We start from the raw sequence: 14,591 nt of genomic DNA, 5'->3' as shown, positions 1-14,591 counted from the left end.
TCACGTTTGCCGTTTGCCGTAAACGCTCTCTTGTCTCCCCTTCGCGCCGTGAGCCAACCGCACAACTTACGCATGCGCAGCAACAACAAGTTTGCTCTGCCCCGGTGTCGAACAGAAAGATTTAAAAGGAGCTTTTTTCCAACTGTTGAATCAGCCCTCACATTAAGCAATAATTAATTTCCATTTCTAATAAATGTTAATTTTGATGGTTTTGAAATTTAATTTGTAAATAGATTAGATTAAATCGTAGTTTCCTTTCAAATAGCTGTAATCCCAGTCCCTCGCCAGTAGTTTCAAAAAATCAGATACTGTATTTTTTCAGTATGATTTGTAAACACATTGTAATTCACCTTCGAGTGCCAGTATGTGATTTTAATAAAGCACTATTATTTATTTATAACTAAACCAAACGCATTAAACTGCGTAGTTATATCATGAAAATAAAATAAAAATACTAGGAAAGCTACGAGCCTACGATCAGCGCTTCTTTCTCTCAGATGTACGAGCGAAAGATCCTGACACGACAAGTAAACACGATCCCCCTTACCTTCGCAGCAACAACTACCTACCCTACTATAGTTATTCCCCGACCGACAAGGGTTTGGTGCATTTCGAATACATGACGTACCTACCGCAAGAGTAGTCATACCCGCAGAGCCTGTCCTTGAATGCATGCAGGCTCAAAACACATGGTACAACAACAAATACAATGGCGGGCGAACCATCTGATGCTGAAATTCAGTCCGCAATGGCAGGTAAAGCAGCTTCATTTCACTGTATGTAACAGCCTGTAATTAAGCTCTGATACTGGAAAACCACCGTAACTAATGTCTTGGTCATATGTTCCTTTGCAGACATTTTAAGGGATGGCGAACTTACCAAGTTGACCTCAAGAATTGTCCGCGATCAGTTAGAGGTTAAATTTGGTGTTAGCTTTCTTGGGAGGTAAGGTTTTACAGTTGAACAAAAAAAGCCGTTGTTTGCAATGCTTGGGTATTTTGTCTCGAGTGCGAAAAGTAGAACTGCAGTTATTAAGCCGAAAACAAGTAATGTTCCGTCACGTGCACGCAGGACTGCTCAGCTGTCTTGCAAGCGTTTATAAGCAGCGTTTAGAGACAAAACGACCAGGGAATATTCACTTTTATACGAAACCTTTAAGCTTATAACTAGTCGGTCAGTATTATTTGGTTAATTTTCTAGTAGCCTTTGGTAAAAGAAAATCTATTCCTTTGGTATTTTCTGGTATTTTGAACAGAAATACACGTACAATAAAAATTTTTTGTCAAAGAAAAATTATGCTTTGAAAACTTTGAATCTAGTTTATTCCTTAAAATGCTTGTTTATCAAAATTACAGGTTTAGGTTCAGTAAAGTTCATCGCATGCACAGCTTTGTACCCTTCAGAATGTGAATATTTATGCATTTTGAGCAATTAACTAATGCCAGTCATAGTTGAAATTCTTTTGGCAAATGTTTGACTGGCCTTGACTGACTCAGTTCAAGCTGTCTTCACGATTAAATAAAAGGTAGCTGCTGAAATAAATATTAAGTTAAGGGCTTCAAAATAGTGTAAAATTCTCATTATTATCCCCCATCTAATCAAAGCTCCCCACCCTAATTAGTCTCCAAATCTCAGATGTAAACACCCTTCTGATAAAAAGCCCTCCAGATATAAGCTCATAGTGAGGAGCATTAGAACAATCTTACAGGACTTGAATGCAAATTACTTGACTTTGGTACCAATAGTTTAAAGTTCTATTCAATGCAGCCACCAAGGATAACGACCATTTTATGAGTATATTTGATTTGTAAGAGCATTTATTTTTAACCTTGTAGCAAACTGTTTTAAACACAGTAGTTCACCTCAATTTTTTAGCAAATGCCACCATCAGCAATGCTAATTCGAGTTTAATTGTCAAGTATAAATAAAGTGTGTCTGTCTGTCTGTAGACCGGTAGGAATACCTGATTAGGCTGTTTGCATTTGCATTTCCAAAGCTACACAGACAGCTACAAAGAATGGTTATTACCCAAAACAATGTCCTATAATTTACAAGGTCATATCCCCCAAGAGATACCCCCTATAATGGACTATACATGGAGGCTTCGCCCGAAACCCGAACCTGTTTTAGACTTGAGATATATTTATAAAAGGGTAGGGAATTCACAAGCTGAAGTACATGTATAGAAAAGGCAAGGGAAAACTGTCATTTGCTAAAGGTAATCTTAAACCCTTTCCTGCCCAAGAGTGCCATATGGCACAAGACGCAATAATTATGAGCACAATATTTGGTCAATTTGTGTGAAATTTGCACAACCAAAAGACCTTGGAAAGGTCTGCAAATTGAAGGCATAAAATCGTGCCTCCCTCCTGTATGAGACTTGTTTTACCTCCCCGCAAACTTTCAGAATTTTTTTCCTTTGTACATTAAGGGTCCAGTTGATATCTTACAACAAGCAATGCACTGAGAGCTGTACATTAAGCTATAGTTTAGGAGTATACCCAATATGTACAATGAATAGGAAAATTTTCAATGTTTTTCTTCTTTCATTTTGGACTTTTCTCACTCTAATATGTGACCTCCTCCATGTCTGTTGGTGTGATTTATAGCACACCGCAGAAAATACCGTTTAAATGGTATATCACGTGATCTCCCAGTTCAAAGTAAGCGATTTAGAAAAATTCAGCATTTCCCTCAGGCAGGAATCAAAATATCTCAAACAGACCTGGAACAAAAACAGATGCAGTGTACTGTGTTTCTTCTGTATGGTGTATAAAAGGGTAAGGGTCTGGAGCCTCTCCATATAAACTTACTAAAAGGTAATAGTCAAACTTCAAAGTCCATTCTATTCCCTAGGAAAAAGGAGATTGACAATATGTTGATGGAAATGATTGAAAATCAAGAAAAATCAACAGAGGATGAAAAAGAACAAGAAAATGGTACCAATGAAGTGAATGGAATTGAACAAAATGAGAGTAACCAAGAAGACGATGATCCTTCAGAGGTTAGAGATTAAAAAAAAATGATTTATTTCTGAATACTCTAGCATAACTTTGGAAATCATCTGGCTTACAATTATTTTTTGGGTGATAAACTTTCAGATGATTTTTTTGGTACATTCAGAATTTTTTCTTGAAATTTTTGATGTAACACTCTGGGACAATACAGCATGTTATGATAAAATGACTCTTGAACTGTATCATCCAATGTTACAATTTTGAGTTATTCACAAGTAATATTCCATGAGCACTTGTAATCACATGTAGGATATAAGGCCATGGATGGCCAAGTTGAACAAGGTGTGTTTCTCTGAATTGGCTATAATGATCTCATATCCAACAAGCGTGATTAGAATGATAAAATTAGTTTTACTATTTTATCAAAAGCAAAAAAGAAATCTTGTAGAACTTGCTGGTTTCATTTTGCAAGAACAACCAGGCAGAATGGCTTCTTAAGTAGATCATCAAAACAACGGAATTGCAAATTATCCAATGATCTAGGTTTTAACAATTCCATTTTCAGGGTTTCTTTTTGCAACTGCTAAAGTTGCTTACTAAACTGCAGTCATATTGAATTCAGTAATTCTATTTATTAAAAAGTATATCTCTTCAACATCTTGGAGGCACACATTTGTAAATAACAAATTAAAATATCATTGAAATGTTTACAATGATTACAGAGAATAGATGTTACAGGGAGGTGGTAAATCTTGGATCAACATGATGTGCTTCGTGCATTACTTTTAGTACATTATATTTTGGATTAATCACTGATATACTTAATATTATCAAACGTTATAGTCAGATAAAGTTTCTGAATATAATTTTGAAACTGAATGCCGTTACTACTGATTCATTTGACCACTAATCAAAGCTGCAACATTTTTTTATAACCAGTTTAAATGGTGTGACTAGCAAAATGGTATCTATATTATTTTACATGTATATTGAATCTAGGATGATGAGCCAGTACCAAAGAAAATTAAACAAGAAATCATGCCCAGTAAGGTAATATTATTTTCACTCCCTCAGGCAATTTTGTTTTATTGTTGTTGTTGTTGTTAATTAATGTTATTGTTGTTCTTGTTCAAATTATATGCAGATTATACCATCAGTAGCAGCTTTTGGTAACTTCCGTGGTTCTGATGGGTTAATTGATAATTTAGTTATAAAAAAAAAGTAATGAAGATATCAATTTGTGTTGCTATTAATAGCAACTTTAATTTTGTGGCTATATTTACTTATTAATAAATTATTTCTTTATAATTATAAATTTTGGCAATTTTTTTGTCAAATTATTTAATTTTGTTGCCATTTTTTCAGCAATAATTTTTGGTCAGAAGTATGATTTCCAGGAATTCAATCTTTAGTAAACCCTCACTCTAGTTCATTGTTCAAAGTTGTTCTTTTAATGATAATGCAGAAACATGGTTTACATGGGATTTTTTTCTACTAATGAGAAATAGATAACATCGTGTCTGTGCTGAGAATAGAAAAAGTGTCAGTAGACATTGGCTGTTTTTATACTATGAGGACTCATTATCTGTCTGGAGGAATGTGGGAAAACATTTTGATTTTGTTGTTTGTCTGGTCATGCGTCTCTAGTATAAAGACGGGCACAAGACGCATTATCCGTCTGGACGAACTATCTTCCGTTGTCTGTCTTGAGCGATGCGCAATGGAAGATAGTTGGTCCAGATGGATAATGCGTCTTGTGCCCATTTTTATACTACAGGCCTCAGTTGTTCAAAGGCCGGATAACTTTATCCAGTGGATAAGTCACTAGCCGACAGTTTCAATCAGTGCAAAGATTTCAGTATTTCCTCGTGCACAAGCGAATATGCACACTCTAACTACTGCTTAGTTGGGGAGTGTACGAAAACCTTGGACAACATTTAACGTGAAGTATATTTTAGACGCTGAAGAGTGCCTTATCCAGCGGATAAAGTTATCCGGCCTTTGAACAACTGGGGCCAGATGCATAACCAGACAAATTAAACAACGAATGTTTACCCATGTTCGTCCAGACGGATAATGCGTCGTTTAGAATAAAAACAGCCATTCAGTGGAGTTCCAAACACCGGTGAAAAACTTACCAGTACAGCTTGTGTCCAAACAACTGAAGTTCCTTGTTCTTCAAACCTACCAGTTGTGCTTCAACGACCCTATAAAAACTGGATAATGTTTTCTACTTTTATGACATTTTGTTGTCTGTACTAAAAATAATTTAGTATGGGGCAGTAGTAACATGACTGAACAAAATTTGTTTCAATTTTTTTTCTAGGAGCCCAATAAAGCTCAATCTGATTCAGATGAGGTGAGTAGTACTTAAACTATTACATTTTCAATTAGTTGTTTAAATTGTGTAAAGACCTGTGCTTATCAAGTTTGCATCTCACAAGATGAAGGTAAAAGTCATGAAAGCCAAGAAGGAATTTAAAGGATCACAATTTTGGATAACTGAAGATCTAACGAAACAAAATGCCGAAAGGATGAAAGCGCTAATTAAAATCAAATGAGAATTGCAAACAAAATAAAAGGTGCCTGGACAACAGATGGCAAAATTAAAGTACGCAAGATGGATGATACCATTGTCATGATCAGCTCACAAGATGAAATACAGCAGTTACAAAATCAAGATGATTGAACATTGACCAACATAATCAAATGACTAGCAGTAACAACAAGTGTAATGACAGTCAATCACTGCCATTTCAACAACTTGAATCAGATGAGTATAACGAAATGATACAAAATAATCAAGGAAATGCATGTAAATCTCTGAAATTTCGCATAGGGTTAGGAATTTATTATTCAATCCACTTATCTTAAATGATGACAGATTCAAAGCTGATCTAACTGCAGGTCAAGATCCTGATCAACATTACAGTAACGCAATGATAGAAAACCTAATAAGTTGTGACTACTTCCTAGAAAATCAGTTCAATAACATCGAATCCATTAAGCAAAAGGCATTTTCACTACTACACTGGAATATTAGGAGTTTAAACAACAAATTTGATGACATCAGTGAATACATTAGGTCATTAAATCATGACTTCTCAGTTATAGGCTTGAGCGAGACATGGCTAAATGATATACGCGAAAATTATTTCGACCTGCCTAATTATTCGTTTATAAGTAAAACAAGAAATAACAAACGTGGAGGTGGAGTCGGAATGTATATCTCAAATACTCTAAATTTTAAAGTAAGAGATGACTTAAGTACATTTGACGAAGAAATATTCGAGTCATTGTTTATCGAGTTAAGGTTCAAAGGGAAGAAAAGCAAAATTGTTGGAGTTATCTATCGACCTCCCAATAACACATTTAACAAATTTGAAGAAAACCTAACCAAAACTCTGGAGTGCCTTAATAACGAAGGAAAGGAAACTTACTTAATGGGTGACTATAACCTTGATATATTAAAATTTAATGATAGTGTTTTTATAAACGACTTTATAAGCCTAATGTATGCATCGTCATTTTTTCCTACAATAACAAAACCCACAAGAATTACTGACAAATCAGCTACCTTAATAGATAACATTTTTATAAATAGTCCAAATAAAAACAGTAAAAGAGGCATCTTGATATCCGATCTATCAGACCATCTTCCTATATTCTATATAACAATGGATAAACTAGATACAAAACATGACCCGATAGAACAAAATATACGAATCATTAATAAAAAAACTTTGAAAAAATTAAAAGATGAATTAGCTAAAACTAACTGGGAGACTATGACAAACCTAGAAAATCCTCAAGAAACATACGATAATTTTATGGAACAATTTAAAGAGATGTATGACACTCATCTACCCACCAAGAAAGTAACACTAAACAAAATAAACCATAAAAAGAAGCCATGGATTACGAAAGGATTCCTTATATCTAGGAAAAAGAAAAATTTTCTTTATAAAAGATATCTTAAAAGTCCATCAATTTTTAATGAACAGAAATATAAAAAGTACAGAAATAAATTTAATAGCTTAAAAGTAATAGCTAAAAAGAATTACTACCAACAACAATTAAATACAGCAAAAAATAACATGAAAAAAACCTGGAGCATCATAAATGAGCTAGTAGGAAAAGCCTCAAAAAAACAAAATTTACCATCACAATTCAAAGAAGGTGTAGATATTATAACTGATGCAAATGAAATTGCAAATAGATTTAACAAATACTTTATAAACGTAGGTCCATCATTATCCAAGAAAATACCTAAAACACCAAATAGCTTTAATAAATACCTAAGTAACAATTATGTAGAGTCCATATTCTTAGATCCAATAACAACAACCGAAGTTGAAAATGAGTTCAAAAAGTTAAACCCTAACAAAGGTAGTGGATTAGACGATATAAATCCCAGAGTAATATGCGAAATAAGCAAATTAATTTCGTACCCACTTACATTTATTTTTAATCAGTCAATAATTACAGGTATAATACCTAATCAGCTAAAACTCTCAGTAGTTTCTCCGGTCTATAAAACAAGTGATAAAGACGTATTTCAAAACTACAGACCAATAATTGCAGTCCTTCCTTGTTTCTGTAAAGTTCTTGAGCGACTTATGTACAGGAGATTAATATCTTATTTAAACAAACATCATATTCTCTCTGATCATCAGTATGGCTTCCGAGCAAAGCGCTCAACTCAACAAGCAATTATAGAACTTGCCGATAAGATTACCTCAGCAATAGAAAATAACGAATATACAATTGGTATATTTCTAGATTTATCAAAAGCGTTTGACACAGTTGATCATGAAATCTTAATCAGTAAATTGGAACACTACGGAATAAGAGGAACACCGTTATCATGGTTTAAAAATTATCTAACAAATAGACAACAAATAGTTAAGTATAACAATGTATTATCAAAACCTAACACAATAAGATGCGGAGTCCCACAAGGATCTGTATTAGGGCCACTATTGTTCCTTATATATATAAATGACATTCATAAAAGTTCTAATTTATTTCATTATATTCTGTTTGCAGATGACACAAATCTTTTCTTTAAGCACAAAAATGTAAATCAACTATTGCAAATTGCTAATGAAGAAATTAGTAAAGTATCCGATTGGTTATGTTCAAACAAACTAACCCTAAATACCAGTAAAACGACTTTTATGATTTTTAAGACAAAGGGAAAAAAATTAGATATGCACTTAGGCGTTAAAATCAATCAACGAGAAATAGAGCAGGTAAAATGGACAAAATTCCTAGGTGTTAGAATAGATGATAAAATGACTTGGAAAAATCACATTAACTACATAAGTAATAAGACATCAAAATTGTCTGGTATTATAGCCAAATTAAGACATTATGTAAACAAAATTACTTTAAACAAGATGCCTGCTATACTGGCATTACACGAGATGCTGGGGCTGATTCATTTATTCCAACTGTATGCTTCGCCGATTGATAAAACTATCCTTGCTAATGGAATAGTTTGAGTCACGACGATCGCGTTACGTTGTTTTCCGTGTGTTACGCGACTCAGACTATCAGCGGAAATTTGTCAAATTCCATTACGATAACGTAAGCTTCTCAATGACCTCTTTTCAGTCTCGCGTCGTGGTCTAAGACTGTCAAACAAAGCACGATTCCTTCACTAAGAACTCACCAATTTCCACCGTTTTACTGGTCGGGTGCTTCTTAGAAGTTATTCTTTCGATTTACCGCTTCAAAATGGTGAAATTTCCCTTTGAAAACGGCACACTTGAGTCCAGAACATGTTAAAACAATATGGCGCGACTTAATCCGTCTTTAATAAATATATCAAATGATGCATTGACGTCACACAGGTAGGGGTGAGTGGGTCCCCTCCCTCGCGATGTAAGCGACAAGAATGGATTTTGATTGGCCTGCTTCTGTTGAAGACAATCAGAACAATACACCCCAAGTAGAAGAGGGGTGAGTTTAATGAATAAATTAATGTACCGATTTATAGCTACGAGGAAGAAAAAAAAAAAAAAGAAAAAAAAAAAAAAGAAATCGACCCGTTTTTAGACACGGTATGCCCCTTCAGGGCATCCCGCGTAAAAATGTTTACTTCACAATGATATATCCATATTTTACCTATTGTAATATTGTATGGGGTAGTAATTATGCATCCACACTAAAATGTCTCCACAAGGTACAGAAAAAAATTATTCGTCTCATGACTTTCTCAAGATACCAAGACTCAACTACTGCATTGTTCAAACAACTAAAAATACTAGACATATTCCAGCTTAATACTTTTCTAACTAGTCTTTTTATGTACTCACAAAGAGCAGACATGTTACCAAATACTTTTAAAAACTATTTTGTACAAAACAAACAATTTCATCAGTATAATACACGATCTTCAGCAAAGTTACATATTCGGTATACTAGAACAAATTATGGAAAATTCTCTCTGAAAGCTAGAGGTGCTAAATTATGGAATAGTCTCCCTGATGAGGTGAAAGATGCTAAATCCTACTTTTCATTTAAGCGGAAAGTGAAGCAGATCTATTGCTCAGACATCAGTACATAAAGTTTAAATTACTGACATCGCCATCACAATCTTTTACTACTATAATCCTAATATTAATCTTAATATTAATTAGGTACGTATATATATATTTGACAGCTATCAAATTATACAACAATAGAAAATATTAAGAAATAGGGGATCCCCTAAGGAAAAGTTTGCAAAAACTTGCTGGGATCTCCTGCCGACAATATATATATATACAATGTAGAAAACCTATTGATTGTATAAAGATTGTGGCAAAATAAAAATGGAATTACATGCAGAAAAGTGTTGTTAAATAGCAAATAATGCAGCCATTTGGCTGCAATGGGGGATTATTAAAGTAGCAGTATTTTAAAATTTATTTCCCCCTATTTATACTGTGCAGTGCAGCCACATATCTAAGTCATTTTTTGACAACTTTTTGAAAACTTCTTGAGGGCCACCAAACCAACTAGCATGTAGGGGCATGTAAGACTCCTGCTAATGTCTAGAGCTTTGGCATCCTTACAGCATGCAAGTATCCCTTTCACACTAGGGCACTTCATCCAAGAAGACATTGAAACAATTGAAATTATCAGCCGGGAGATTGAAGACAATTTCAATAAAAAAAGTGTCAAATTAAAGCAAATCAATAATAATATTACAAACTTTTCCCACTAGTTAATATAATGGCATTCAGCTCTTCTTTTCTTCTGAAGGGAACGGGTGACGTCAATGATGCTGAACTAGCTCGTAAACTTCATGAAAATGAGAGAGGTCTCCGAGCAAGAAGACAGGCGACAAAGAAGCCAGTGGTGAGTTTTTGGTTTGAATCTGCGCAGTTAAGAAAACTGCATTAAGGAACATGTTCAAATTGCTAAGTAAATTGTATGGGCATCTTGAGTGTGTTTTTAACTGCTAAAGTTCACATGTTTAGAGCTTTTCCAACTGAAAAACTATCATAGTTTAAAATTGACAACATAAATTTCAATAATTTAAAATTTTTTCCAGGAAAGAAAAAAAACAGCAACAGCAAAGAAAGCCAAGACAAACACAGGAGAAAAGAAAGGTTAGTAGGCGTGATTGAAGGTCTCTAACTTTGAAATATTCAGATGTTCAAATAATTGTCTACCTTGAGAGCGTTGACTGTACACTGTATAGTATGTGCCTCCATACTAAGTGAATAAATAAAACTTACAGTCAATTGAATCATTAACCAATTAACTCATCATAGTCTGGTTAATTTATTTCAGGGTTTGGAAAGCTAATGGTGCTATCACCTATTCTTGCTGAAGTGGTAGGACAAGATAAAGTAAGTACTAAAATTTACAAGACATGTAGTTTAATTTAGCTGCCAGTGATGAAATCTCATGCTTGGTCAGAAATAAATGACTCTAAAAATTGTATTCAATAAACTCATGTCAACTTCCTAGTCTACTTGTCTTAAAGAAATTTTATTAGGATTTTATTAACATGACAACAACAAGGATAAAGTGCCTTCTAAGGATACTGGTGCTCTTAAATTATTAATTATTAAATTCTATAATAATAATTATAATAATAATAATAATAATAATAATTATAATAATTATAATAATTATAATAATAATTATTATTATTCCTGTGTACTCAGATTTCTTTTGCATAAACATAATATTCAACGATTATTATTCAACACATTGTAAGACTGCCCAAAGATGGTCATGGTGCACTGAATGTTAATTGTTGTCTGTAGTCAACAGATATCCTACAATATATATAGGTACATGTAATTATTAAATTTTGTGTGTTGGGGAGAAAAATGGCGAAAAGACGATTATCTCCAGCTTTTCTGCAATGAAACTGCGCTTTGTTATCAATAATGTGTTGAATAATAAAACAATTATCCTGCTTAATCTTGCAGAATATCCCTCGATTTTAAATGTCTAACTTGGCCTATGGCCTCATTGGCTAAGAATCAGGTGATATTCTGCATGATTTTGCAGGATAATTCTTAAATAGCTGAGTTTGCTGGTTTTCTTGCTTCTGGTCATGGGCTTGCTTTTCTACATTTTGTTGTTTTCTCTCAGATGGCAAGAAGTGATGTGGTGAAAAAGATGTGGGAAATAATCAGGGAAAGACAATTAGAGGTAACTCACCTGTGTTATGGCTTCCTACAGATTGTGCAACATACTAAAATATGACATTTTTGTTGCTGCCTTCTGTATCAAGTTATAGTTGAAGGGGTGTGTGGAATAAGGCCCCAAGAGACTTTTGATGTAAGATCAAATTCTCCTTTTGTTCCATAAGTGAATGCAAGGCAATTTGGAAGGAGAATCTAGCAACTGATCAGAAGTCACTTAGGGCTTTTTTCCAGGCACCCCTTCAGTTACTGTATTTATACTTAGGCCTTCATGTTACAAGTCTAACAGTGGAGCTACTCAACAGAGAAAATCTGATGACCATTCAAAGTGGCTCAACAAAAAGACAACGAAGAAAAAAGAAAATGAAGAAAATAAAAGAAAATGGATCAAACCCAAGCCAGTTTACCATGTCATTACCTTGAAGTTCTTGTAAGAGAAATTTGTTCAATTCATGCTCCAAAAATACATGCTAAACTGTTGACAGCGACAACACACAGGGAACACAATGACCAGCCCAAATGGCTACTTAATAGATATACCCATTTAAGAAGTAAATAAATATGTATCTAATTACATGTATTTTTATTATTTCTTTCATCACACCAGGATCCCAAAAATAAACGGTTTACTATATGTGATGAGCAGCTTCAGCAAGTATTTGGTAAGTCAATTACATGAAAGCACCGTATTTAATCAAGACCAGAAGACTGTTTTCCACATAATGTACTTCAACTTCGCTGTTTTTCTGAACTTTTGTTGAGGACATTATTAATTTAAGGGAACAGGATGATATAGGGGCAAATACATGTAAAGGCGCAATAAATTGCACACCCCCACTTAATTCTGATTTCTTCAACAAACGTCTGATTCATACTTGGTCTTCAGATCTGGAAAATATTAATTATGATTATAATTATTGTTTTTCAGGTCGAAAGAGGATACAAACATTTGCAATGATGAAATATTTAAAGAAACATATAAAGGACCCAGCACTGATTCTGTGACAGTTTAAAGTTGAACAGAATTAATGACACTTGACAAATGAGTACAGCATGAAGATATTTGCCTCTGGGGTCCTTCTGGTAGAGAGTAGTATTTATTTTCAGCATTACAGCTTTGGAGATCTTCTAGATTGTCTTCTTTGCCTTTGAGTTAATGCAATTTTTCATCTCCTTACATATGGGCACACCTCAATGGAATAACATCTAACTTGCATGCATCCATGGAAAATTAAATCCAATAGTGACTTCTTATGTACCATATACATAAACTACATACCAGGGCTGTTATTAGCAACCAGCTATTAGGGGTTGACACATTTTGCTCTTAATAATCAAGCATTATATGCCTTTTGGCATCACCCTAAAACATGAACTATATATTATGCTCCAAATAATTATTGCTAGACTGTAGCTATTAAATGCTACAATAAAGAATTTTCTCACCCAACGCCTCAAAAAAATTTTTTTTTCTAAATTATAAAGTTTATTAGTAACAATGGTGCAAAGAAAATAATAAAGTAAAATAAAGTGAAATTGGCACAAAGAAGCAAGTCTGCAGTGCTAAATGGAGGATTTTCATGGCGGCCATATGGAAGGTACAAAACAATACCAACAGTTATTTTCCTTTGAGAAATAAATTTTATTTTTATGCAAGTACCTGTATTGAAATATCTTTTATTGTTTTGTACCTCCAATATGGCTGCCATCAAAACCCTCTTTAGTGGAAAACTACATCTGAGAAAAGTTTGAAATTGTACAGTTTTTACTCAATAAACAGGCAATACTTGCTGTAAAAATAAAAAAGAGAATTGTTATCTCGCAAAGTGGCACTATCACATACATGTGACACGATTACACTTGATGTTCCAGCTTTAGCATTATTCTCGAAAATATGCCGTCATATTGTGTCAACCCTACCATGCAGCTAGTATCAACAACTAAGTGAAGATAACTGGCTAGAGTACTCAGAGTTTGAAAATGGCAAAAACACAACAATTGGAACAAGAGTTTGATTTGTTTGTGACAGGCTAATTTTCTTGCAAAGCCAGCATCTCCAAAGCTTGATGAGTCCTACATTGTGTAACAAACTTGGCCCATGACTTATGATGCCAAATGGCCAATAATTATTGTTCTAATATCTAACTATTCTCTCTTAACTCAATTATCTCAAGTTAAATTTTGATGTAAATTTGTAGACTTGGTTGCCTGAGGTACACTTCCAAGACCTGGCATGGGGTAGGATCTTCCATATTGAAGTGACAGGAGTACTCACATTGTGTTTGTAATTTTGTCACCGCAATTTATTGTTTTGTTTCTTTTTGTATCCATGTAATTGATTTGTTTGTTTGTTTTTGTCTTCTTAACATGGCAAAGCTAAATAAAATTACAAAAAATATGAAGGGAAAGAAAAAAGCTTGAACCAGATTTGTGCCTGTTAGGGTTGAAAATGAATTTGAACCATGTTCAGGATTTTGCAAATAATTAGTTTTAGGGGTTCTTTTCATAATTTCTGATGAGCATCCTAGTCACTTTTATATGGGAGCTCCCCCCCTTCCCCTTCCCACCCTTGGGATCCAAGATTAAGTGGCAGGTTAATTAATAAAGGTAGCTGTGACTTGTTGTACTACCAAGTAGAAAAAGTTATTTAAATTTTTGTGATAAATTTACCTTTGTTACTGAATAAATACAAAAGTGTAGTTCCACTCGTGTTATTTTCTTCAGTTGGTAAATGATAATTGGGGAAAAACAATTAATATATTTTTTAACATTACTGATCAGTGGAGTTGTGTACTTTATCACAAGGTATTCAATATAAAGACAGTTGTGTCATAAACAAGTAATTTGCTTCCCACGTAACTTGCGTAGCAGTCGTTTCCGTTTCCTTAAAGCCAAGCGGGGCAAGCACGAAAGACGCATGAGGGCATTGGGAGTTTTGCTCCTTTTTGCCCAATGCCCTCGCGCATCTTTTGTGCTT

At 34.0% G+C, this 14,591-nt stretch overlaps 2 protein-coding genes across 4 annotated transcripts; both read left to right on the top strand.

Moving 5' to 3' along the window:
* The first annotated feature begins 635 nt into the window (after nucleotides 1–635).
* Nucleotides 636–14,322, top strand: LOC146464749 (uncharacterized). 3 transcript variants are annotated; one of them, XM_085129259.1, is made up of 11 exons: nucleotides 636–755; nucleotides 855–945; nucleotides 2,857–3,004; nucleotides 3,957–4,007; nucleotides 5,284–5,316; nucleotides 10,212–10,307; nucleotides 10,504–10,561; nucleotides 10,746–10,804; nucleotides 11,562–11,621; nucleotides 12,222–12,276; nucleotides 12,543–14,322. In XM_085129259.1, the coding sequence occupies exons 1-11, from the start codon at nucleotides 710–712 to the stop codon at nucleotides 12,617–12,619; spliced, it is 774 nt and encodes a 257-aa protein (XP_084985385.1). In that variant the 5' UTR covers nucleotides 636–709; the 3' UTR covers nucleotides 12,620–14,322. The 3 variants fall into 3 exon arrangements, with proteins under 3 accessions (XP_084985385.1, XP_084985386.1, XP_084985387.1); XM_085129260.1 differs by lacking the exon at nucleotides 3,957–4,007; XM_085129261.1 differs by lacking the exons at nucleotides 3,957–4,007; nucleotides 5,284–5,316.
* On the top strand, nucleotides 5,539–7,298 carry LOC146464750 (uncharacterized). Its single transcript, XM_085129578.1, has 2 exons — nucleotides 5,539–6,835; nucleotides 7,290–7,298. The coding sequence occupies exons 1-2, from the start codon at nucleotides 5,897–5,899 to the stop codon at nucleotides 7,296–7,298; spliced, it is 948 nt and encodes a 315-aa protein (XP_084985704.1). The 5' UTR covers nucleotides 5,539–5,896.
* Nucleotides 14,323–14,591: the final 269 nt, after the last annotated feature.

The sequence above is a fragment of the Pavona decussata genome, unplaced genomic scaffold, assembly GCF_977016875.1.
Source record: "Pavona decussata unplaced genomic scaffold, jaPavDecu1.1 SCAFFOLD_161, whole genome shotgun sequence".
NCBI lineage: Eukaryota > Metazoa > Cnidaria > Anthozoa > Scleractinia > Agariciidae > Pavona > Pavona decussata.
The sequence above is the reverse complement of the archived record's forward strand: the minus strand, read 5'-3'. Positions and strand labels throughout refer to the sequence as shown.

What these genes read in the sequence shown, in the direction of transcription:
- LOC146464750 (XM_085129578.1), top strand. Translation starts at nt 5,897, where the DNA reads ATGATAGAAAACCTAATAAGTTGTGACTACTTCCTAGAAAATCAGTTC.
- LOC146464749 (XM_085129259.1), top strand. Translation starts at nt 710, where the DNA reads ATGGCGGGCGAACCATCTGATGCTGAAATTCAGTCCGCAATGGCAG. An exon ending in TCAGGGAAAGACAATTAGAG is followed by an intron (nt 11,622 to 12,221) that starts GTAACTCACCTG and finishes TCATCACACCAG; the next exon opens with GATCCCAAAAATAAACGGTT. An exon ending in GCAGCTTCAGCAAGTATTTG is followed by an intron (nt 12,277 to 12,542) that starts GTAAGTCAATTA and finishes ATTGTTTTTCAG; the next exon opens with GTCGAAAGAGGATACAAACA.